This window comes from Equus przewalskii, chromosome 26 (genome assembly GCF_037783145.1).
Source record: "Equus przewalskii isolate Varuska chromosome 26, EquPr2, whole genome shotgun sequence".
NCBI classification, from domain to species: Eukaryota; Metazoa; Chordata; class Mammalia; order Perissodactyla; family Equidae; genus Equus; species Equus przewalskii.
Genome location: NC_091856.1, coordinates 1,506,263 through 1,529,575, shown reverse-complemented (window position 1 = coordinate 1,529,575; position 23,313 = coordinate 1,506,263). Strand labels below are relative to the sequence as shown.

General features: G+C 45.4%; 2 protein-coding genes across 12 annotated transcripts in view; one reads left to right on the top strand and one right to left on the bottom strand.

Moving 5' to 3' along the window:
• Window positions 1-14,568, top strand: part of GNE (glucosamine (UDP-N-acetyl)-2-epimerase/N-acetylmannosamine kinase) — a 46,097-nt gene extending 31,529 nt beyond the window's left edge. For all 6 annotated transcript variants that reach the window (XM_070595732.1, XM_070595734.1, XM_070595733.1 and 3 more), the window contains 7 exons: window positions 2,315-2,402; window positions 3,588-3,798; window positions 5,909-6,038; window positions 6,408-6,629; window positions 8,551-8,733; window positions 11,693-11,809; window positions 12,350-14,568. In XM_070595732.1, the coding sequence (XP_070451833.1) occupies window positions 2,315-2,402; window positions 3,588-3,798; window positions 5,909-6,038; window positions 6,408-6,629; window positions 8,551-8,733; window positions 11,693-11,809; window positions 12,350-12,585 (1,187 nt within the window). In that variant the 3' untranslated portion in view covers window positions 12,586-14,568. The remainder of the gene's footprint in view (window positions 1-2,314; window positions 2,403-3,587; window positions 3,799-5,908; window positions 6,039-6,407; window positions 6,630-8,550; window positions 8,734-11,692; window positions 11,810-12,349) is intronic.
• CLTA (clathrin light chain A) overlaps window positions 1-23,313 on the bottom strand; it is a 51,829-nt gene that overhangs the window by 10,815 nt on the left and 17,701 nt on the right. Inside the window, exons 5-7 of one of the 6 annotated variants that reach the window (XM_008540140.2) lie at window positions 21,899-21,952; window positions 20,695-20,730; window positions 19,330-19,782 (exon numbers count right to left, since the gene is read on the bottom strand). The exons of 1 other annotated variant lie outside the window; for it this stretch is intronic. In XM_008540140.2, coding sequence (XP_008538362.1) covers window positions 19,611-19,782; window positions 20,695-20,730; window positions 21,899-21,952 — 262 coding nt within the window. In that variant the 3' untranslated portion in view covers window positions 19,330-19,610. Of the gene's footprint in view, window positions 1-7,935; window positions 12,967-19,329; window positions 19,783-20,694; window positions 20,731-21,898; window positions 21,953-23,313 lie in introns of those variants that run through there. 4 more of the 6 variants (XM_070595748.1, XM_008540141.2, XM_008540143.2 and 1 more) reach the window with 4 other exon arrangements.

The window sequence follows — 23,313 nt, the reverse complement described above, 5'->3', positions numbered from 1 at the left end:
CTGTGTGCTGTGCCAGCTGTAACACAAGGTAATATGATGGGCTACATTAGATTGGATAAGGGAAGGCCTTGAGGAGATGACACTTAAGCTGAGATCTAAATAACAAGGAATCAACTGTGTGAGGATCAGGGAGAAGCAGAGGGAGCAGCCAGTTTGAAGACCCTAAGGTAGGAACAAGCTTGATGTATTTGAGAAACAGGGCGGCCAGCAGAGCTGTAGAGTAATAGGCAAAAGGAAGAGTGATACAAGATTATGTTAGAGAAGGAGGCAGGCCTCTGTGAGCCAGAGTAAATGATCTGGAATTTTTTCTAAGGATGATAGGAAGCCATTTAAGGGAGAGGATGAGATGATATGACTTGCATTTTGGAAAGATCGCTCTGGCTGCGCTCTCCATATATGGAGAGTGGGACGTGGTGGGACAGGAGTGGAAGCAGGGTGACCAGTGAAGGGGTTATTTCAGTTCATATGAGAGACGATAGTGGCTTAGACCACATGGTGGTATTAGAGATGGAGAAAAGTTAGATTTGGGGTTTGTTATGGTACTTGCTGATGCTTGGATGTGAACGGTGAAAGGAAGAAAGCAATCAACAGTAACTCTTAGATGTTTGTTTTGAGCAGTGGGGTTACTCTTTCCTGACATGGAGGATACTGAGGGAGGAACAGATTTGGGAGGGAGTGGAATTAAGAGTTCTTGAATGGCCACATTAAGTTTGCGATACCTATTAGATACCAAAGTGGACAAGACAGGTAAGCAGCTAGATAGTTCCAGAGAGAGTTTAGTTGGAGATATAAATTTGAGAATGATTGGCATATAGATGGTGTTTAGTTAGGATATCAGTTCTGCTGCTGTAACAGAGAGACAAAATAATAGTGTCTAAGAAAGTTAGATTTTCTTTGTTTCTCATTAGTATGGCAGCTCCACAGTCAAAGACTTTAGGCTTCATTCATCTTCTTGATGGGTGCTGCAACTCTTGCTGTTAAGTTCACATTTTAGCCACTGGGAAGGAGGAGAGGTGAAGATGTCAAGGATGAACAAAGTCACAAGCCTACAGCTAGCTGCATGGGACGCTGAAGAATATAGTCTAGCTGGGTGACCAGATGCCCAGCGAAAAATTCTGTTAGTAGTATGGAGAAAAGATATTGAGGATAATGGCACACTCTGCCAGAGACGATAGTTAAAACCAAAGCACTAAATAAGATTACCCCAAGGAGAACGTGTAAATAAGGAAGAGACTGGAGCCCAGGACCAACCTCTGGAGCCTTAAATATTTAGTGTTCGGGTGAGGAGGGAAGGACCAGCAAAGCATACTGAAAAGGAACTGCCAATGAGGAAAACCAGCAGTGTGAAATCATTAAAGCCCAGAAAATAGTGTTTCACAGAGACGGACGCTGCTTTGAATGCTGCTGAGAGCTCAAATAAGATGTGAACAAAGAATTGAGTGCTGGATTTGGCAACGTGGTCCTTTTTCAAAAGGAGTCTGTGCTTTCTGTGACCACACTTACATAAACACAGGCCCATCCGTCCTTTCCTTCCCTCTCACCTTCTTTACATTGGAGGGCGTGGGGTGTCTGGTCTCTCCTGCCTGTCCACTACCTAACTTTCTACCTGTGTTCTAAATCCCCACCCTTCCTGCCTTCTCAGGACCTGTCAGTCATCCTTTTTCTGCCCTGTGTCTTTAGCTTCTTTATCATTGAAACATGCCCAGGCCTCTCGCATCTTAAAAACAAAACAGTGCAAAACATCCCCTTCTGTGAGCCCACACCTCTCTCCAGCCACCACTCTTCTGCTCTTCTCCTCTTCTTAGGCAAGTCTGTTGAAAAACATGGCCATTTTCATTGTATTTACTTCCTCACATTGGTCAGAAAATGTATGGAGAAAAAGTGACTGCCTGAACAGCTGACTGGCTCACTGACTAACTGACCAACCTGGCCTGACCAGCTGATTGAACAACTGGCTCAGTAGATGGAAGGCAGTGCAGATGGAAAGAGTGGGCATGGTAGATGGCTAGATGAGTGGTGAGTGGATACTAGATTAATCCAACCTTACTTATTTCAATAAACAAACAAAAGCTTAATTTATTCTCTTTGGGAATAAAGGACCCTCGCGTCCTTAAGTATTTGATATACGGAAATCTTGCTGTGAGTGCTTTAAAGGGTAGAAAGTAGAAAAGTTGATGTTTCTCTAACAGAAGGCGACTCATTTGAAGTCCTCTGGGTTTCAGGGTCCATTGTGAGTACAACACACTGCTAATTTCTTTATTCTTTGAATATTCCCACTTCTGAATCATTATAATGTGTCACTGGATTTACTTAGGGGAAAATGTCCTTCATGTCCGGGATGCTGATACCCAAGACAAAATACTGCAAGCGCTGCACCTTCAGTTCGGTAAACAGTACCCTTGGTGAGTATATACCCGCGTAAAAAAAGTGATTTAAAAGGGGAGCTGCCTCTGGCACCATTTTCACTGTTTAATCCTCCTAACAGAGCTCTCATTCTACTTCCCTGGGGTCTCCAGCTGCTGGTGAGACAGGGCTTGCTAAGATACCCTGTATTACTCCACCAAGGGTTCCAATGGAGAATAATGTTTTTATTTGTCTCAGTTAATTAATATAGCACTTCTGCTAGGAAATACTTCTTTAGCCTACTTTGAATTTCTATAAATATTAGAAATTAATGTAACTGATTTTCTTTAAAAAGTCTAGTTCAGGGGCTGGCCCCGTGGCCGAGTCGTTGGGTTTGTGTGCTCCACTTCAGCGGCCCAGGGTTTCGCCGGTTCAAATCCTGGGCACGGACATGGCACCGCTCATCAAGCCATGCTGAGGTGGCATCCCACATGCCACAACTAGAAGGACCCACAACTAAAAATACACAACTATGTACCGGGGGCGCTTTGGGGAGAAAAAGGAAAAATAAAGTCTTTTAAAAAAAAAAAAAAGTCTAGTTCAGCATTCTAATTAATTGAGACTGCCCTCCTTTCTATTTCAAATTAATGAGATTTCCCATATTTGAATGTTTTTTTCTGAAAGTAACTTTATTCCTCTACAAATATAAAGATTAAAAAGCAAAATAAAGGGGCTGGCCCTGTGGCCGAATGGTTAAGTTTGCACACTCTGCTTCAGTGGCCCAGGATTTCACTGGTTCAGATCCTGGGCGTGGACATGGCACCGCTCATCAGGCTTCGCTGAGGCCGCGTCCCACACAGCACAGCCAGAGGCACTCACAACTAGAATCTACAACTATATAAAAAAAAAAAAAAAAGCTAAATAAATTCACTGTCCCAAACTATGTTATATTCTGAAATTGGCTTAAGAGAGAGAATTTTTCTTTGATGATATAGGCATTTTGTTAATGGTATCTCAGGCTGGAATTAGTTGTGTTTCAATCAACAACAGAATCAGATACTGCATTGGTAGTATGCGGGTACTTAGTTACTATGTTGCTGAAGAGATTCAGATGTTATTTTAAAAGGAAGAAAAGCAAACTATGTATTACCCCAAGTCTCAGATTCCATTAATACCATGTTCTCAATATCACTTAATATGTATGAGAGAAGCATTTAATTTAATCTACTTTTTGGATATTACAGTTCAAAGATATATGGGGATGGAAATGCTGTTCCAAGGATTTTGAAGTTTCTCAAATCTATTGATCTTCAAGAGCCACTACAAAAGAAATTCTGTTTTCCTCCTGTGAAGGAGAATATCTCTCAAGATATTGACCATATTCTTGAAACTCTAAGTGCCTTGGCTGTTGATCTTGGTGGGACAAACCTCCGAGTTGCAATAGTCAGCATGAAGGTAAAATAACTCCTAAGGTCTTAACTTTCTATCCTCAGTAATTGATTTTTAAAAAGTATGGTTGGAAGGTAGGGCTAGAAACACACACGAGAGCTTGTAATTATGTCCCCACGGCGTTGACTTTTGGATCCAGTACGATGTTTGTCTCGCTATTTTAGTAATTATTAACATTTTAAAGAAGGAAAATTCTCAGGGAATCCAAGTTAATAGACTTCAGCTGACAATGAGAGACCCCTTAGGCACCAGAGAGGGCTTTTGCCACCCAGGAGATCTGAAATTCCACACCTGGTAACAGCTTGGAGTATGGAGGATGCTTATTACTATCTAGAAGCGCTTCTCCTCTAGAACACCGTTGTAGTTGAGTAGTAGAGCGTACCTTCAATCCCTTAACCAGACCCCATCACCGCAGTGTTGACAGCGGCTGAGAGCCTTCATAAAAACACCAAATTCTCCATGTTAAAATGATCTCTAATGACTTCGTAAAGAAGAATAAACCTACGAGAAAAACCTTTGTTTGAAATAGTTTAGATGTATCAAGTTTTAGGAGTCCATGAGAAGTAGCAAGGATTTTAAACACAAAGTTGTTTAGGTTAAATAGAGCAAAGCAAAACAAAACGTGATTTTCTCAGGAGAAGCCAAAAGGTCTCCTCTATAGATATTCTCTAAAAAGTATTAATAGAAGAATATTTTCTTAACACAAAATGATCTATTCCATATGAATGGCCAACACCCTTTGCAGTGGTGAAATCCTAGAGACATTACTGTTAAAATCAAGAAGGAAAGAAAGATGTTTTCTGCAACTTTAGCTAATGTAATTCTGGAAGTTATGAAGGGAATAAAGCAAAGAACAAACGGCAAAAATGGAGGTTGTGGACAAGGCAAAATAAAAAATAGTATTTATAGACAATATAAATAAACCAAAATCTTGTAGAATTAATAAGACAATTGAATAAAATGGCTAGATATTATGGTAAATATATAAATATCAATAACTTTCTACTTGAATGAAACTGTAGGCAAAGATTTAGGTTTTCCTCTAGGTGAGTGTCTGTCAGCCCTGACTGCACGTTAACATTAACATTACCTAGAAGCTTAAAAAACTATACAGATGCCTGGCTCTCATCCCAAACTAAGTAAATCCAAATCTCTAGGGGTGGAGGCCAGGCATGAGTATTCGCTCCAAGCTCGCCCAGGTGGTTCTGATGCACAGCGGAGGCGGAGAGGCACAGCTGCAGGTTTGTGTGTAATGCCAGTCTTTACCGGCGGCGTTAGCCCTCACAGATGGGTGCAGTCCGTTAACAACAAAAGAATGGAAAAGAGGCCCTGCTCAGAACAAGAACAGCAAAAACTACTGAGAATCAGCTCAACCAGAAAACTGTGATCTATGTGAGGAAAATTATAAAACTGTACTGTAAAATATAAAGGCTTGAAAAGTGTCCTAGATGGGAAGGCTGAGGATTTTTTAAATTTCAGCATTTTCCAAATTGAATTGTAAGTTTAACATAATTCTAGTCAACATTTCAGTGGGATTTTTTAAGGTTAATCACATTACTCTGAAATCTACTTAAAATAATGCGCAAGCGAGAAGAGCAAAGAAAAATTTTAAAAACAAGAATAATTAGGAGGGACTATCCCTGAATGGTGTTCACACATGCCACAAAGCACAGTAATTTGAACATCGTGGTGCCATACCATTATTGGCTTCAGTCATGGGAGATGTTTAAAGCTTAACTACTTAGGATATTTGCTTAGCTGCTTCAGTATTTAAGCAAGGAAAATTTGTCAATCTCTAAGAGTAAAATATGACCTTTTAATGAAGATTCAGATTAGCCAACATTCACCTTACACTTTAAGAGAGGGGCACATCTGGTTGGCTTGGAGTTGTCATTGCTTCAACAGCCATATGCCAGGATGGCTTCCCAGGAAGCTACTTGGGTGTATCCCAGGGCCAGCCCAAGCCAGACGGTGACTCCCTTCCCAAGCAGTCATGTTAATCTGCAGTACTGTGCTACAGCAAAGTCTAATTTATTATGAAAAAGGTCAAAAGATTGACCACATGCTCCTTAGCTAAGACCAGTGAGACAGATCTCATTGTTTTTTTCTCTTTTAGGGTGAAATAGTTAAGAAGTATACTCAATTCAATCCTAAAACCTATGAAGAGAGGATTAATTTAATCCTACAGATGTGCGTAGAAGCTGCATCAGAAGCTGTAAAACTGAACTGCAGAATTTTGGGAGTAGGTGAGACTGTGAATTACATTCCCAAGAAATACTCATTTTAATGTCCACTTTATTGTCTGCTGAGTTCTGATGTGTGACTGAACATCGAGTCACTGTCTGCCCTGTGTGTAGACGGCTCCAGGTCCGACCTGTGGGCCCCAAACATGGGAGAAGCTCCCAATAAACATGGAAGAAGCACTGATGGTGCTATGAGTCTGTGGGAAGCTGTGGCCTTAGCTCAGAATTGCTTGACTTTTCCTTGCGGTCCTTGGTAGTTTTGTCTTGGGACATCTCGGGTGAATTAATTTGTGTTCACCATCCAGAAGGTTGGCACACTTTTCTAAGATTTCTCATCAGAATTATTTGCCTTGTGTTTGTGGTGGAGCTCAGGCATTTCCACTGGTGGCCGTGTAAATCCTCGGGAAGGAATTGTGCTCCATTCAACCAAACTGATTCAAGAATGGAACTCTGTGGACCTCAGGACCCCCCTATCTGACACTTTGCATCTCCCCGTGTGGGTGGACAACGATGGCAACTGTGCTGCCCTGGCGGAGAGGAAATTTGGTCAAGGAAAGGGCCTGGAAAACTTTGTGACACTGATCACAGGCACAGGTAAGAGGACTAAGAGAAAGTTGCTTCAGGAGCTTGGTTGTGGGTTGGGGCACGTCTTCAACACGCAGGCAGGCAGTTTACGACTCTGCCTTAGCCTTCACTTCCCCCTTGAGTAGAGCCTGAAGGGGAGCTGCATGTGAGAGTTTAGGCCTGCTCAGGGCTTTTCGGTGTGTGTGCCCGGCCCTGGGCTTGCTGTGACCTTCTGAATTCCCAGGAACTTGTCAGAGCTACTCAGAGCCCTTATTCCCTGAAGCTTCTCATTCCCCAGCTTTTCCTCTCGGTCTTTTTTGGTTAGTATATTGTTTGCCCCAATTGTTATCCATTACCCTAGGCAGCAGAGACTAATAAATATGTTTTGCCTTTAAATGTTTTTGACAAATGCCCCCTGGGTAACTCCCTCAGCCCCAGGAGAGTTCTGAGGGGTGTGAGATAAAGGCAAGCCCTTTGAGCTGGTTCTCCAGGAGCTGCCAAGCAGGTCAAAACAAACCACTACAATTCTTTGAGAATAAGGTTCATCCTGCTCCCTCCAGTACTGCCATCTGTACTGAGGATGGGGTTTGTTGTTCAAGGCCACCGCCAGCCTGGGGAGTAGGTGGCTGATGGGACTACAAAATACCAGAAAGCTCTCTTAGAATGTTTCAGCTTTTCTTGATTGAGCATTCCCCTGCTTGTTGCAAACTTTTGGTTAGTTTCTAGATTTCCAAAAGAGTCGATTCTGACAGTTTTGCCAGTTTATTCATTGCTTTAGTGGAGAATGGACTTTTGGGGTTCCCTACTCTGCCATTTTTGCTGTTGTCCCAATCTGTTTTTTAAATGAGGAAACAGACCCAGCTAGTAAGTGGTTGAGCCGCCATTTCATCGCAGATATGTCTAACTTCAAAACTTCTGTGCTCTTAAATTCTGCATTATATTCCTTCCTCTCTAAGCTGACGCCCTTCTTCTTAGTCTTGGACACAGTCTTAGCAAGCTTGGATATCATTTCCTAGCTCAGAGCAGATAATGAGCTGCAAATTAGATGGGTGGAGGTTGAGGAATAAGTGCCACAAGAAGTAGTCGAGGGCAGGACAGCTCTAAGAAGCAGAGCCCTCTAAGGCAGAATGCCCTGTACTCCTTAGTAACTCCTAAACTCTGCAACAAAAGACCGTCATTGATGTTCGTGATTACTGAATCAGATTTTTAGACATAGTGGCATTAAGAAGAGGCAAAATCATATTTCATATTCTCTGGTTAAGAAAGTAGGTATATGATAGGTTTGGTGAGATTATCTTATTTCAGGTTTCCCCCAGAGCAGAGTCTGAGACAAGGATTTAGATGCAGGTATTTATTTTGGAGGTGATCCTGGAAAGTGGGAGTGCGGGAGTGGGAAGACTAGAACAGAGTAGGAGGAAAGCCATTAGAGGATGCATTATCGAAGTTGCCCTGAGGGAAGCAGAGGCTGAAATCTACCAGAAGCTCCCAGGAAGCCTGCAGAATACCATCCAGAATTGTCCACTGAATCTCCTGGCTCCTGTCTCACCTTGGTTGAGGATTGCCTCTGGGCACTGTGCTTGCGTGGCTGACTGAGCTCTTAGTGTTGGAGAAGGCCTTGGGGAGAAGATGGGCGATGTGTGCTGGAGGTGGCATCCTGTCATTGCAAGCTGAGTCTGAGCTTGCGTGGAACTGTCCAAGACAGTTGTGGTTGAAATAGTAGTGAGCCAGGCAGATGCGACCCGGAGCATCAGAGGATCTGCTGAGAACATTTTCCCTCCAAAATGCTTCCAGATAAAGTTTTGGTACTTGGTAAGTTTCTGCTCTCTAGGAAAGTAGGCATTGTATAGAACCTCACATTGCAAAGCTTTGCTAAACAGATGAGGCATGGCCATATCACAGTCTTCTGTTTCAGGGGAAGGGGCGCCTTAGTGATTGTTGTCTCTCACCGTAGGAATTGGCGGGGGGATCATCCATCAGCATGAACTGATCCACGGAAGCTCCTTCTGTGCTGCAGAACTCGGCCACCTTGTTGTGTCTCTGGATGGGCCTGATTGTTCCTGTGGAAGCCATGGGTGTATTGAAGCATATGCCTCTGGAATGGCCTTGCAGAGGGAAGCGAAAAAACTGCATGATGGTTAGTTTCTCTCTGCTGAGGAATCAAATAGCCAAATGGTGGACAGGTACTTCAAAGTAGATATTCCAAAGAAAGCCGAACGCTGGAGCCAGAACTTGTAACCTTTTCGATCCCTAGAGGAAAAGCAGAGGCTCTTCCTCGCACTGAAGCTCCCACGTCTCCTGGGTGCGGAGCCATGCTGACACCTCCTCTCCAGTGATGGAGATGGGCCCTGAGCCCCTGGGTAGCGGGGAAGATGTCTTTTATTTTTGTTTTCTCAGCCTCTAGCACAGGGTGGGTACTTAATACACATCTTAATGAAGAATTAAATGGGAGACATATTAAAGTTTTTGAACTCTGAAAGGTCTACTTGAACTAAAGTTGGTTCTGGACATGTTATAGAAGTTAGGATGGTTTCTAGTCTACTGCAAGAGGGAGTCATTTAATATCAGTATAATAAAGTGTGTCAAGTGCAAGGAGAATGATGGCCAAGGAATGTAGACGCATGTAAGAAGGACACCAGCGTTCCCTCCTCGCCCTCTCGAAGCAGGGAAGAGAGCGTTAGGGTGCCATCCTGGGGGTTGAGAGTCAGAGGACAAACAGGATTAGCGAGGCAAGTCTGGATGAGCCAGGGAGCACTTCCAGGCATGGGAAACAGCGGTCTTGGTGCATAAAGGGCAGCGCAGGGCACAGTGTACCAAAGAGGCGGGCTAGGACCAGCAGAGGGTGGAGAAGGCACTGAAAAAGCTCAGGGGAGAGACACGGTCAGATCTGAATTTAGCTTCTTCACTAAACTGTAACTTTTTGTTTTCTGGGGGGAAAATAATACTTGAATGGAGGCTGGTGTTGTGGGACAGTTCTAGAATGACAGGCAGTTTTCTAGGTGGACAGCTTGGGGATTGGGAGTATGAGAGGCAGAACAGATTTTGGCAAAAGATGATGGTTGGGTGCTCGTGAGACATCCGGCTGGACAGGTGTTGAAGGCAGCTGGCTACAGGGGTCTGATGCCCAGGAGAGATGACTGGGCTAGAGGTAAGGATTGGGACTCTTTGAGGTGGTAGTTAAACCTAGGAATGGGACTCGGAATGAGGCACGAGTCAGGGATGGAATCTGTGAAACGTCAGCATTTGAGGGGTAGGGAGGACCAGGACAGGGTGAAGTTACAGAAGCCGGAAAGGGAGAGCACTTCAGAGAGCGAGTGGCTGGTGGTGTCAAGGGCTGCTTACGAGTAAGAGAAGCTCAGAAAAGTTCACTGGCTTTGGCCATGAGGACATCATTTGAAGCCATGAAAACTGTTTTTTAACCTTGTTTTTATCATCACCCCCCTAAGGAGCCTGTTCAGACATTTTTTCCTAATCATGCCACCCCATGAAACTTCAGTATGACAGATATATTGTTTATCTGTTTGTGTTTATGTACCATCGCTATAAAAAGAGTAAGGGTTTTTGCCTGCAAGAACTAATTTTTGCCCCTTGGGGGCAAATACATGTCTTAAGAAGAGGTTCAGGGGCTGCCCTCACCTTTGGCAGCCCGGGGTTTCACCAGTTCGGATCCTGGGTGTGGACATGGCACCACTCATCAGGCCACGCTGAGGCGGCGTCCCATATGCCACAACTAGAAGGACCCACAACTAAAAATACACACTTATGTACTGAGGGGCTTTGGGGAGAAGAAAAAAAGTTAAAAAAAGATTGGTAATAGATGTTAGCTCAGGTGCCAATCTTAAAAAAAAAAGTAACAGAAAAAGAAAGTTCAAATAGTGGGAGCAGAAGCCTAACTACACTGAGTGGGAGGGAAGAAGTCCTTTGAGGACGTGGAATTTGTGAGCACATGCCGATGGAAAGGACGCAGTGGAGTGGAAGCGAAGGTTGAGGATGCAAGAAAGGGTGGTCGAGTCCCTACAGTGAGGGCCCTGAAGGGCGGGAAAGACAGGAGCTGCAAAGCCCAGGTGGACGGCCCAAGAAAGGGAAGGAAGGAGCGGAGGTGTGCAAACAGACGTGTTCATGGTGGAGGCACCTGGTGTGTCCTCCTCCTGCGAGCTCAGAAGTACAGAGACCTCTTGGTAGTGGGGTGAAGGGAGGAGGTCTGAGGAGGCGAAGGCTAAGAAGAGCAATGAGCGAGAATGGGAGAGCCAGCCAGCTAGGGCAGCTGTGAGGGCCCCTGGAGCACAGGAGAGCACTGGCTGGTCTCCGGGGAACAGCCTGCACAGTTGAGATTCCTCCCAGCAGGACCCAGGATAAGAGCAGAGGAGGAGGCAGATGCCCCTGGTTGGTGACTGGCAGAGTGAAGGTCAGGACAAGGACGATACATGACAGAAATGCCTCCTGTTTATTTAGCAGTTACTCTGGCCAGCACATAGGTACTGTATGTCCATTATTTCATTTAATCCCTAAAAGAATCCTGCTAGGGTTGGTATTGTTACCCCGATTTTATAGAGAAGAGAAACATATAGAGGTGACGTGACATGGACAGGGTCATGCAGGTAGTAGTGGCAGAGCTGGCATTAAACCCTGGTCTGTGTCTGTTCCTTAGGGGCTGTAACTTCCTGTCAGAGACTGGAGCGCTGGCAAATAAGGCACCAGCGCATCCGGGGTGGATAAGGAAGGAGATGAAGGAGATGAATGCAGCAGAGTCTGACAATTTGGGGAAAAAACCTCTCAAGGACTCTTTGATATGAGTTCTTCAAGTGAGAAGTGAAGAACCTGGAGGGCTGGGGAGGAGGCGGTGGCTGGAGTGGAGGCTCTCCCAGGTGGGGAAGCTCCGGGTGATGTATAACCAGGCAGCAAGAGGGTGGCAGAGGCCTCTGCGGCAATGGATGTAGACTTTGACGGCTGATAAAAAGCTTTGCAAATGTGAAAAGAAAACACTGTCTTCCCACGTGGGGGCTCGCTGCCTGCAGGCGCAGCGGTAGCTCGGCTTCCCCACAGGGCTGCCGCAGCGCAGCAATGACAGCTTCTCCTCCTCCCCTCTGTTCACGCAGAAGACCTGCTGTTGGTGGAAGGGATGTCAGTGCCAAAAGATGAAGCCGTTGGTGCCCTCCATCTCATCCAAGCTGCGAAACTTGGCAACGTGAAGGCCCAGAGCATCTTGAGGACAGGTGAGTGTGCGGTCCTGGGCCGCTCTGCTGCAGGGGGCGGGCCCTCGAGCACCCGGGGCTCCCACGGGTCCCAGCTTCCCTCAGGACCAGCCCTCTGGAACCGCGTTCAAGACATTTAGCAGCATTGCCTTTTTAAACAGATTTTTGTTTCGTTTTACAACTATGAAGAAGCTGCTTGTTCATTTTATAGGAAATTTAGAGAAATACAGGAGAGTAAGAAAAAGTATCACGTCAGGTTTTACTGTTCAGAGATACCAATTATTAACATTTCCTTCTGGGCTTTTTTTTTTTTTTTACATACTTGAGATCGTACAGTATAATATATACAATTTTATACCCAGCTTTTTTCATTTCGAAGTATCATATGATCACTTTCTCATACTAAGAATACCTCATGAGCAGCTTTAAAAGTAGCACTTCTCATTATGCAGTGCGAATGTACTGCCTCTTCCTGGCTGCTAGCCCTTTCTCCCTTCCTCTTTGGTGTTTTTGATTTGGCTCTCCCCCCAAAAACTGATTTGAATTTTTGTTTTCCTGTAGCTGGAACGGCTTTGGGTCTTGGGGTTGTAAACATCCTCCACACTATGAATCCTTCCCTCGTGATCCTCTCTGGAGTCCTAGCCAGTCACTATATCCACATCGTCAAAGACGTCATCCGCCAGCAGGCCTTGTCCTCGGTTCAGGACGTGGACGTGGTGGTTTCAGATTTGGTGGACCCCGCCCTGCTTGGTGCCGCCAGCATGGTTCTGGACTACACGACTCGCAGGGTCTACTAGGCCCCCCAGGGGTGGACACGCACCAAGACTCAAGAGCTCCTTAGCGGATTCAGGTTGTCTTGTAGATGATCATTTCTTGAAAAGCCAATTTGTTATTTAAATTTGATATTTGGCAGGCGACTTTGGCAGAGGAGTTTGCTTTTAGTCTCCCCTTCCAAAGTACCTTTCCCAACCTGCATTTTTGTAGATGATGCTCTTCCTGGAGTCATTTCAGCTCAAACTTTGTAAGTACCAATCACAATCTTCTGTGCCAAAAGGAGCTACACCAGTAGACGAGGGAGCCTCAGGACTCCGCTTCCTAGATGTGCCGCTGGGACCTGCAGGCCTTGCTTGGGATGTGAGCAGGAGCCTGGAGTCTGGATAGTCATCTTTCCTTTCACCCTGAGCACAGATCACAGAAAGGGATCCAGTCAGGGAACAGAAGGAAATCTCACCACGAGAGGCTTATGTAAACTTTTTTTTAAAAACAGCTTTACTGATGTATTTTTTAAGTGCAGAATTTGATAAGTTTTGACATATGTATATACATACCTGTGAAACCGTTACCACAATCAAGACATTGGACATCTGCCACCCCCAAATGTTACTTGTTGAAAGATGTTGTTTGCTATTACTCTCGCAGAACCTTAAGCAACTTTAGACAGGAATCTACAGTGGCCTTAGTGACCTTGTCCTTATCTTCTTAAGGACAGCTGAGAAGCCACTAGGACTTACAGCTTCTGAGAGGAGATTATCTGTTCTAAAAGGATCTTTGCTACTGACAAGCGGATACGTCTCCCTTCAGTAGCTTTTCATACTGTGTGGAATATGACCCTGGAGTGTCTACTAATGTAGCGTTCGTGTCTGTCATACCCAGAGCTCACACCTGTGAATCTGGATTCTGGCTGAGTAAGATTCTGTGCTTTCACTAGTGTCAAGATCCAAAGGCCAGCCTTCTTGCTACCAATTGCAATCTGAAAGAAATACTAATAGCCACCGCTATTAAGTGCCTACTGTATGCCAGACTCTGAACTAGGTGCTTCATATTACATTATTCTAAATTCTCACAACCTGTGAGGTAGGTGTTTTAATTCCCATTTCATAGAACCCCAAACTAAGTTTCATGTGTTTCAGTGACATACCTAAAGCTATGTGGCCAGTGAGTCTTAGAGACGGGGTTTGATCCCAGATCCCTCTGTGCTTTTTTGCTAAGCCACATAACCTCTCCTATCAAAAACTTTCAAAACGTGAATATATTCGAATTTCCTTTAGGCTACCAAAAGCTTTAATAAGAATATCTCATTAGCAAATGACTCGATTTATCCTTGACACTCTCAGCGGGGAGTTTAATCAAATTCCTCTATGCTGTGGAAATTTTGCCAGTACATACAGTATTGGTCTACTGACAGCTTTTTAATGGGTACTTTTGGATGATCTAAAGGAGTATATGCATATGTTCTTCAAAATGTTTATTAATTTTAGGAAAACTTGAAGGTTTCTACAACATATTCAGAGTTAGCATATAAAATAAAGTGAAATAATGAATATTGCATGTGGACTGCTTCCTTCCTGGTGGATAAATGTGAAAAGGCGGGTTGGCTGATTGCTAGAACTCTCCTAGTCTTGAAATCATCTTCAGGTCCTGGTTATTGTTGAGACATTCCACGCTGATTCCTGGGAAGGAAGCCAGTCTGCGCGGCCGTCAGTGTCTGGGGTGAGACGGTGTACTGTGAGGGGCATTGTGGTCTGTGGGGAAATCTGCCACTCTGTACCCTAGAGGACTGCATTGCTCCCAAGTTTCATACCAAATATTAGGAAGGATGGCACTGAATCTAAAACCAAATCTTAGTTTTTATTAAATTCATGGAAAGGCTAAAATATTCCAACATAATTATTATATATGGTTAATCACATCTTAATTTATTTTAATGTAAATATTCTTATGTTACTGTTCTGAGCCAAATTCTAAAGAAAAAATAAATATACTTCCTTGTGGAAATCCTATCACTTTTGTTTTGTTTTGTTTTGTCCTAATTCACTCACTAGCTAAAAGCATTTCTCTTTCCAGAAGAGATTTCTATTACATTGTTGCAGTGCTTAATTTTTGAAGATCATATACCTTCTTTAAGGCATCTAATATTGATTTCTTAACCAAAAAACCACACTGATAATAGAAAGCATTCTTACATAACATTTAAAAAATATTGCAAAATGATTACCACAATAAACCCAATTAAAATCCATCGCCATATGTAGTTAGAGAATTTTTTTTCTTGTGATGAGAACTTTTACGCTCTACTCTTGTAGCACCTTTCAAACAAACAGTCTTTTTAAGGGTGGTCGCCATGCTGTACATCACAGCCCCATGACTTATAACTGGAAGTTTGTACCTTTTGACTTTCTTCCATTTCACCCAACCCCCACCCACTGCCTCTGGCAACCACCAATCTGTTCTCTGTATCTGTGAGCTTGTTTTTCTTCAGCGTCTACATACAGTGGTCCCTCAGTATCCGTGGGGGAGTGGTTTTAGGAATCCCTGCAGATACCAAAATCCATGGATGCTCCAGTCCCTTATATAACAAGGTGCAGTACAACAAATACAGTCGGCCCTCTGCATCCGCGGATGTGAAACCTGCAGATGTGGAGGGCCGACTGTGTACGTGAGCGCAGATGGTATTTGTCCTTCTCTGACTTCTTTCACTTAGCTTAATGCCCTCAAGCTTCATCCATGTTGTTGCAAATGGCAAGGTTTCATTCATTCTTGTGGCTGAATAATACTTCATTGTCCACAATATACAGTAGGCTTCCCTTTTCCCTGGGGGATTCATTCCAACCCCTGAAACTGCGGATAGTACCAAATCCTATATATACTATGTTTTTTTCCTATACATACATACCTGTGATAAACTTTAATTTATAAGTTGGGCAGCAAGAGATTAACAACTAAGAACAATTCTAACTGTACTGAAAGAAAAGTTACGGGACTGTGGTTTCTCTGTCTCAAACTATCTTACTGTACTGCACTCACCCTTCTTCTTGTGATGATGTGAGATGATCCAAGCCTACGTGATGCGAGGAAGTGAGGGGAATGATGTAGGCATCGTTGTTATGGAGCGTAAGGCCACTACTGACCGGAGGCTCACTGCGCCACCATGATGTTGATGGTTGGGGATCCAACAGAGGGATGATTCACGTCCCAGGCGGGACAGAGCGAGATGGCGCAAGATTTCATCACACTACTCAGAACAGCGTGCAATCGAAAACCTAGGAATTGTTTATTTCTGGAATTTTCCATTTAATATTTTCAGACTGTGGTTTACTGTAGGTAACTGAAACCGTGGAAAGTGAAACCACAGGTCAGGGGACTGCTGTACCACATTTTCTTTATCCATCTATTGATGGACACTTAGGTGTTTCCATAGCTTGACAATTGCAAATAATGCTGCAACGAACATGGGGATGCAGACATCTTTTCCAGTTAGTTTCATTTTCTCAGGATAAATACCCAGAAGTGGGATAGCTGGATTATATGGTGGTTCTGTTTTTAATTTTTTGAGGAACCTCCATACTGTTTTCCATAGTGGCTGCACCAGTTTACATTCCTGCTAACAGTGCACAAAGGTTGCCTTTTCTCAACATTCTCCCCAACTTGTTTTTCTGATAACAGCCATTCTAACAGGTGTGCGGTGTTGGCTCACTGTGGTTTTGATTTGCATTTCCCCGATGGTTAGGGATGCTGAGCATCTTTTCACCTACCTGTTGACCATGTGTGTCTCGTCTTTGGAAAAATGTCTGTTTAGATCCTCTGCCCATTTTTTAATTGGATTTTTTTTTCCCTATTGAGTTGTATGAGTTCTTTATAGATTTTGGATATTTATTAACCCCTTATCAGATATGATTTGCAAATTTTTCTCCCATTCACTAAGTTGCCTTTTCCTGTTATTGATGGTTTCCTTTGCTGTACAAAAATGTTTAAGTTTGATCTAGTCCCACTTGTTTATTTTTGCTTTTGTTGTCTTTGCTTTTGGTATGAAATCCAAAAGATTATCACCAAGACCAGTGTCAAGGATCTTATTGCCTATGTTTTCGTCTAAGAATTTTTCAGGTCTTACCTTCAAGTCTTTAATCCATTTTGAGTTAGTGTGGTATAACATAGTGGTTCAGTTTTTCCAACTGTCCTTTCCTGACTGTATCTTCTTGGCTCCTTTGTCATAAATTGACCATATATGCGTGAGTTTTTTTCTGGGCTCTCTATTCTGTTCTGTTGATCTGTGTGTCTGCTTTTATGCCAATACCATCCTGTTTTGATTGCTATAGCTTTGGAATATAGTTTGAAACCAGGGAGTGTGATGTCTCCAGCTTTGTTCTTTCTCAAGGCTACTTTGACTATTTGGAGTCTTTCGTGATTCTGTACAAATTTTAGGATTGTTTGTTCTATTTCTGTGAAAAATGCCACTGGAATTTTTTTTTTTGAGGAAGATTAGCCCTGAGCTAACATCTGCCACCAGTCCCCCTCTTTTTGCTGGGGAAGACTGGCGCAGAGCTAACATCCGTGCCCATCTTCCTCTACTTTATACGTGGGACGCCTACCACAGCATGGCTTGCCAAGCAGTGCCATGTCCGCACCCGGGATCTGAACCGGGGAACCCCGGGCCGCCAAAGCAGAAGGTGCAAACTTAACCACTCCGCCACTGGGCTGGCCCCAAATCCCGCTGGAACTTTGCTGGGGATTATACTCAATCTGTAGCTTGCTTTGGGCAGTGTGGACATTTTTAACAATATTAATTCTTATCCATAAGCATGGAATATATTCTCATTTATTTGTGTCTTCAATTACTTTCATCAGTGTCACAGTTTTCAATATACAGGTTTTTTGGTGGACTCTTTAGGATTTCTATATATAGTATCATGTCATTTGCAAACAGTGACAGTTTTACTTTTCCAATTTGGATCCCTTTTCTCTTTCTTGCCTAATTGCTCTGGCTAGGACTTCTAATACTATATTGAATAACATTTAAAATTTGACATAAAAAACAAACCGGCCCCAAGAAAGAGGTTTGAAACTAAATGATGAGCACCCACTGAGTCCCTAGACCAACTCCCTCCTTTTTATGAAGCCCCACGGGGTATTGCAGGCATTAGAAACAATCCCAGATCACTGCTGCGTAACAAACCACCTCAGCACGAGGCTGGAATACTAGGGACTGGCTAGGCATTTCTCTGTTGGTCTCTCCACGTGGGCTGGTTTGCACTTCCTCACAGCATGGTGGCTCCAGGGTGGCAGAGTTTTTTACCTGATGGCTCAAGGACTACCAGCTTGTGTTTTCCAACAAACCAGCCATAAGCGGCGTTGACTTTTATGACCTAGCCTTGGAAGTCCTCTTGTATAACTTCTGTCATGTTATCTAGTCACCTCTTGGTCTTGGGAATGTTACAAACTTTACTGACACCTTAAGCTGCCATATCCACCCTCAAGAAACCATCTGGTGTCAGAGGCAAGACCAGTTCAGATGATACCAGTAAGACAATACCAAAAGGTAAGCTGCCCCACATAGAGGGCCATGGGAGCTCAGGGGCAGGAGCAAGGAGAGGCAGTGTGGAGGAAACCTTTGAGCTAGTTCTTAAACTGGATTCTGACATTTTCAATGGCATTAGCAAGGCCTGGAGATGACAGCTGGTCAGTGGACAACAGTACGATCAAAGGTGGCTAAAGGGGAGGAATGAAGAGAACTGTGGGGCAGATCAAGGAATGCCCAAAGCAGCAGCTTGGACAGGGGGATGTAGGTGGAAAATTAGTGAAGGTTCCTCTCCCTTCCAGACATAATTACCACAGGAGAGATGGGAGACGTTCCTTCTTGGCAATGGCAAGAGCAACCCCCTTCCACAGTGTGGTACAAGAGTTGACATCAGGCTCCAACTGGGAAATCTATCGGGTACCTAGCAGCAGATTTCTGAAATATGGCTTTATTAGCTGCTCGAACCATCACCTAAAATGTGACAGGTTCTGAGGGCTGACAGTGTGTTGATGCCTGAATGGAGCAGTCTCCTTGAAGCACCTGTTGTGTAGATCAATGTCATCCAGAACTTCCGTGATGATGCAGATGTGCTGTAATCTGTGCTGTGCAGTTCAGATGCCACTACCTAACCACACGTGGCCACTGAGCCTATGAAATGTAATTAGGCCTAGAAATGTATGTTTAATTTTCATTAATTTAAATTTAAACAGCCACACATGCCGAGCGGCTGTTGTACTGGCCGGCAAGGTGTAGATGAAGGATTTGGCACTAGAAATGAGTGAAGTACTAGGGATGGCACTGACACGTGCTCCAGGAATCCAGTGACAGGGCTAGGCCCCATGCTAACGCCATCCTGACTCAGGTTTACTGGCTGAACCCACAGGAGTGAGGGTCTCACTACAGTCTCTATATCCCAGAGAGACCCCTGTTGAAATATACTATCTAAGACCCCAAAGTACGGACAGTGACAGCCGTGTGGGAGAAGATGTCTAGGCTGATGAGGGGTTCACAGCGCTGTTTTAGGTGGCAATAAGGGGTTAACGTTTAGCCGGGGAACTCCCTTTTCAAGTGGAAACCTCCACAGAATCCTAGTGCAGACAACAGAAACTTGGAGCTATTTTAGTTCGAGGCGGGGGGGGGGGGGGGGGGGCACTCAATGGCTGTGCCTCCTCAGCCCTAGAAATGATGAAAGGCAACTTCTCCTCACTCCAAACCTCAGCACCTTGAGGTCAATAATGAAGCTTCGGGCTTGCTGTTTGGAAACAAATTTATTCTCAGAATAATGCACAAAAGCACAGCTGTGGCTACACCGGGAGGCTCCCCCACTCCTCCGCGCCGCCCGCCCGCTCCCTCCTCTCTGAACGCCAGGGAGAACACAGGTAAAGGAAACATGCAATCACCAACAATGATCAACTCTAAAGACAAAAGGTTTGGTCCAAAAGAACTCAACATAATTAACCCAATTACTGTGAAGAGCTTCACTGAGCAGGACTGAGCTAGTGCAGGTGTAGGGTTTCCACAGCCGGCTCTTCAGTGCACCAGGGGGGCCTGCTTGAGGGAGATGAGGACAGAGCGCATGCGGGAGACGTCTTTGGCCTGCTTGCTGGACTTGGGGTTAAAGTCACACAGCCGGGCCACCCGTTCCCACTCAGTGCCTGGGGACGACTCGTCAATGTCATTTACAAAGGCTTCTTCTGCTGCCCTGGAAGCAACAACAAAACATGTTGGTGTAACGCAGGACCCCGTGAGCTCTTCACGCCTGACTTAACGGCGTTCTCCTTTCCAAAGAGTTAACACCCCCGGCCCGAGTCAGACTCGGGAACAGACACGTGGTCAGCTCTCCGAGGCACGGTGCCTGGACTGCTGTGTAAAATGTTGGAATACAGGTGTTTGGCTCAGGGCGCTCTCCTCTGTCTGGTGATACAGAGCGTTAAAAAGCGGGTCTTGAAGCTGCTGCACACTGCCTTCACTACCACGAGCAAAGCAGCTTGGAGAGTATCTATGTTGGGCTGTCGTGAGTTTCAAATAAACTTAGAGACTTCTAAAAAGCCCACAGGTCACTGCACAAGAGCCTCTGGATTTATTCCTAAGGCTGGAGAGAAACAGGGCAGATCAACAGGAACTCAAGACAAAGCTCCCATCCAGCAGACACCCGAGACTGAAGCCGTTCTGGGAGGGTGTTTGTTAGGACATTCTCCAGTTCAGCCAAAAGGTGGCCATGTTCCCTCCAGCCAGATGCCTCGGGCCACTCAGGGCACACTCTGGCAGGGGTGGGTGTCCAATAGCTGGAGAGCCAATCAACGTCAGTTGCTTTTTGGTAGGATGCTGCTCCAATATTTTTTGACGTCCAGGTCAGCCCACCCTGAGCTGGGAACTAACTGGTGGGAGCTACAGCCCGAAAGGACAGTGTTAAAAGGAGGGAAGACACACTATATTCATCTACTCCAACAAGCATCACGGGCAAAGCGAAAGCAATGGAGATGACTGGTCTGTGGGGACGGAGGGCGGCACTCACAGGGATGGCTGTGGCAAACACCGCTGAAGCCCAGAGCCACTACAACACTGCGACTTCATGGCACACACAGTTACGGGCAGTGAGAAAGGTTTACTTAACTGTTCTAGGCTGTAGCAAGGATGGTTTATGTTTGTGCTTAAAGGTGAAGAGAAGAAAAGAAACAAGGAGAGAAACTTTAGGTCAGATATAGAAAATGAGAATGAGCTCAATGCAGATGGTAAGCTAGACATGCCCTTGCCACTCTACACTCGGGAACGTGCAGCTGGCTTTGCTGGGCCACCTGCTGCCCAGCAAACCCAGACTCGACTTTTCCAGTCTCCATTTCTACTCCAGAGAGAATGTGCAAAATCAAATCCAACACCACCTGTAAGTCCAGCATTTCACAAGTCTCCCTGCAAATGCGCCTGGGCCAGGACACCCAGCCCCGTCTTCTAATGGGATGAACAGGCCAACACCACAAGCCCTACGGCCCTCAGCCTGTTGTCCATCGTCCCCAAAGCTGCTCTCTTCCTCCATTCCACTCTCATCTCCCTTATATCGAAAGCTAGTTCTAATTTTTGAGGAGGAAACAGCAAGAACTGTTCCCAAGTCGTCGGTAATACTACTCTGATAACAGGAATCCTTAAACCAAAAAACTTTTCCAGAGAAGATGCACTTTCCTTTGGGGGGAAAGCCAAAGTGGCCCCTATCAGACAACTTTGGCTACCCTAACCTCAAGGCTCAGGCCTCTTTGTGCCAGCGTTGGGGACAGGGCATCAGAAGCTGGCCACTAGATGACAATTTCCGACATGTAAGACCATGGAGAAACAATTACAGCTCCCCATTGGAGACAACCCCGTCGGCTCTGGACTCTTCTGCCCCGAAGGAGAGGCAACCAACCCTGCATTCTTTGAAGGAACCGAATGTAAAATGCTGCCCCCACTGGCCCCTAACCCCGGACTTCCACCTCCCCCCCCCCCCACCGGACACTTGTCCTTCCCACCCGGAGCCGGGAGGCAGCAAGAGGTCAGAGCCCACCCAGTGCCAAAGCCTTCCCAGACAAGATCATGAATGACCCACATTTTGCAAGGGACCCAGCTTCCTTCCCTCCAAAACCCCAAATACAAGAAACGGCAGAGCAGGGAGTCATGATTCTGCGAGACAATCAATGGATCAAAGCCCCAGCTTATCCACTCTTATGCAGCCCCCACAGTGCCAATTTGAAATAACTTAAAAAGCAAAGCAATTTGTGACATAAAAGGAGTATTAACTCTAAATGAAAAGAAGAATGAAAACAAGAGAAGAAATTAGTTTTGCAACATACACATAACCAATCACGTCAGCGAAGGGTTGTTTGTAGAAAGCTTCGTCTGCCACCCTAGACAGCAAGAGGTCCCAAAGGCAGGCAAGCAGGCAGGAAAAAAGAGAGAACATTGAGAAGCAGAAACATCTCAAACCCACAATAGAGGCACCACTGTGCTCTGGGGAGCCGCTCCCAAGGCTCCATCCTAACCCAGCAAGGCTTCCGGCGCTGCAGACTCCATCAGGCGCCGATCCTCCGCTGGGCTTCCCCACGGGGCTTCACAGTGAGCACGGCCAACTTCAGCCCCTTGCCTCACACCCCAGCCAACAGGAGCATTTCCGAAGCTCCCACTTGGGAGCTAAGCCCTTTTACAGACATGGTGTCAACTCAATCCTCAACTCCAACGACCTAGGACACGGAGTGTTCTCACCACGCTTTACAGACGAGCTAACGGGGCCTCGAGACGACACCACCTGCTCAGCAGCAAGTGGCAACTTTGCGGGGGCAGCAGAAGTCACAGACAGGGCTGCACCTTAATGCTTCTTGCCAGCTGGCGTGTGCTCAGGAAGCTGTGTCACCTTTCTGCCTGCTTCAGTACATATCACTGGGCATGAACGCTGCCAGCCCCCCACGTGCCAGGTCCCAAAGCCAGTTTTATCTTGGATTATCCAACTACTGCTTCCCCACAATGGCCGAAGAGGATCAATTTTCAGGATCCTGGAAACACACATGGTCATTTCAAAATCCCCATGTTAGACAAAAAAGCAGCTGGAAGCGAGCTGTCTGGTGTACAGACCTACAGACAGGGGTCCTGGCTCTGGCTCGCTGTGTGTCCCTCAATACAACTGTCTGACTGCTCAGCCCATGCCAGCCTTGAACCGATTCGACAAGGTGCAGCCTAGGAGCCCCAGCTCCATCCCTCCTCAACTCTCCCACTGGGAACGGATCAAAACGGCAGGGCTCTTGGACAAGAAGGAAAGGGGGCAAGCTGGGTGGAAGAGTCTACACCACAGGGGACAGGCTAGCTCGGACTCCACCGCCCAGGCTGAATCCCTGGGCCCAGCCAGCCCACTATGTCCACGGTGGGTGGCAGGGAACCGCCCTCAAGGAGTCTGCCCTGTCCTTTGCCAGGTCAGTCTGGGGTGCAGAAGTGGAAGGGACATTTTTTAAGGACAATCATGCCTGGTCATTAACCTAACCTCCTATTTATTTAAAGGGAAATTCTAGTAATTTTAATTTCAGTTTATTTTTAAACACACACACCCTTCCTTCTTTCCCATTTTGGTTTATACATAGGAAGTGTTTTGTGGAAATTTAAAGAAAGCAAAAAGAGCAGCCTTGTTGTAACTCAAACTGAGTCAGCAGGAAAACAGAGAGTTATTTGCGGGCAGGATGAGTGGGAAGGAAAGGAAAGGCAGGCCCGCCTGTGAGCCCGT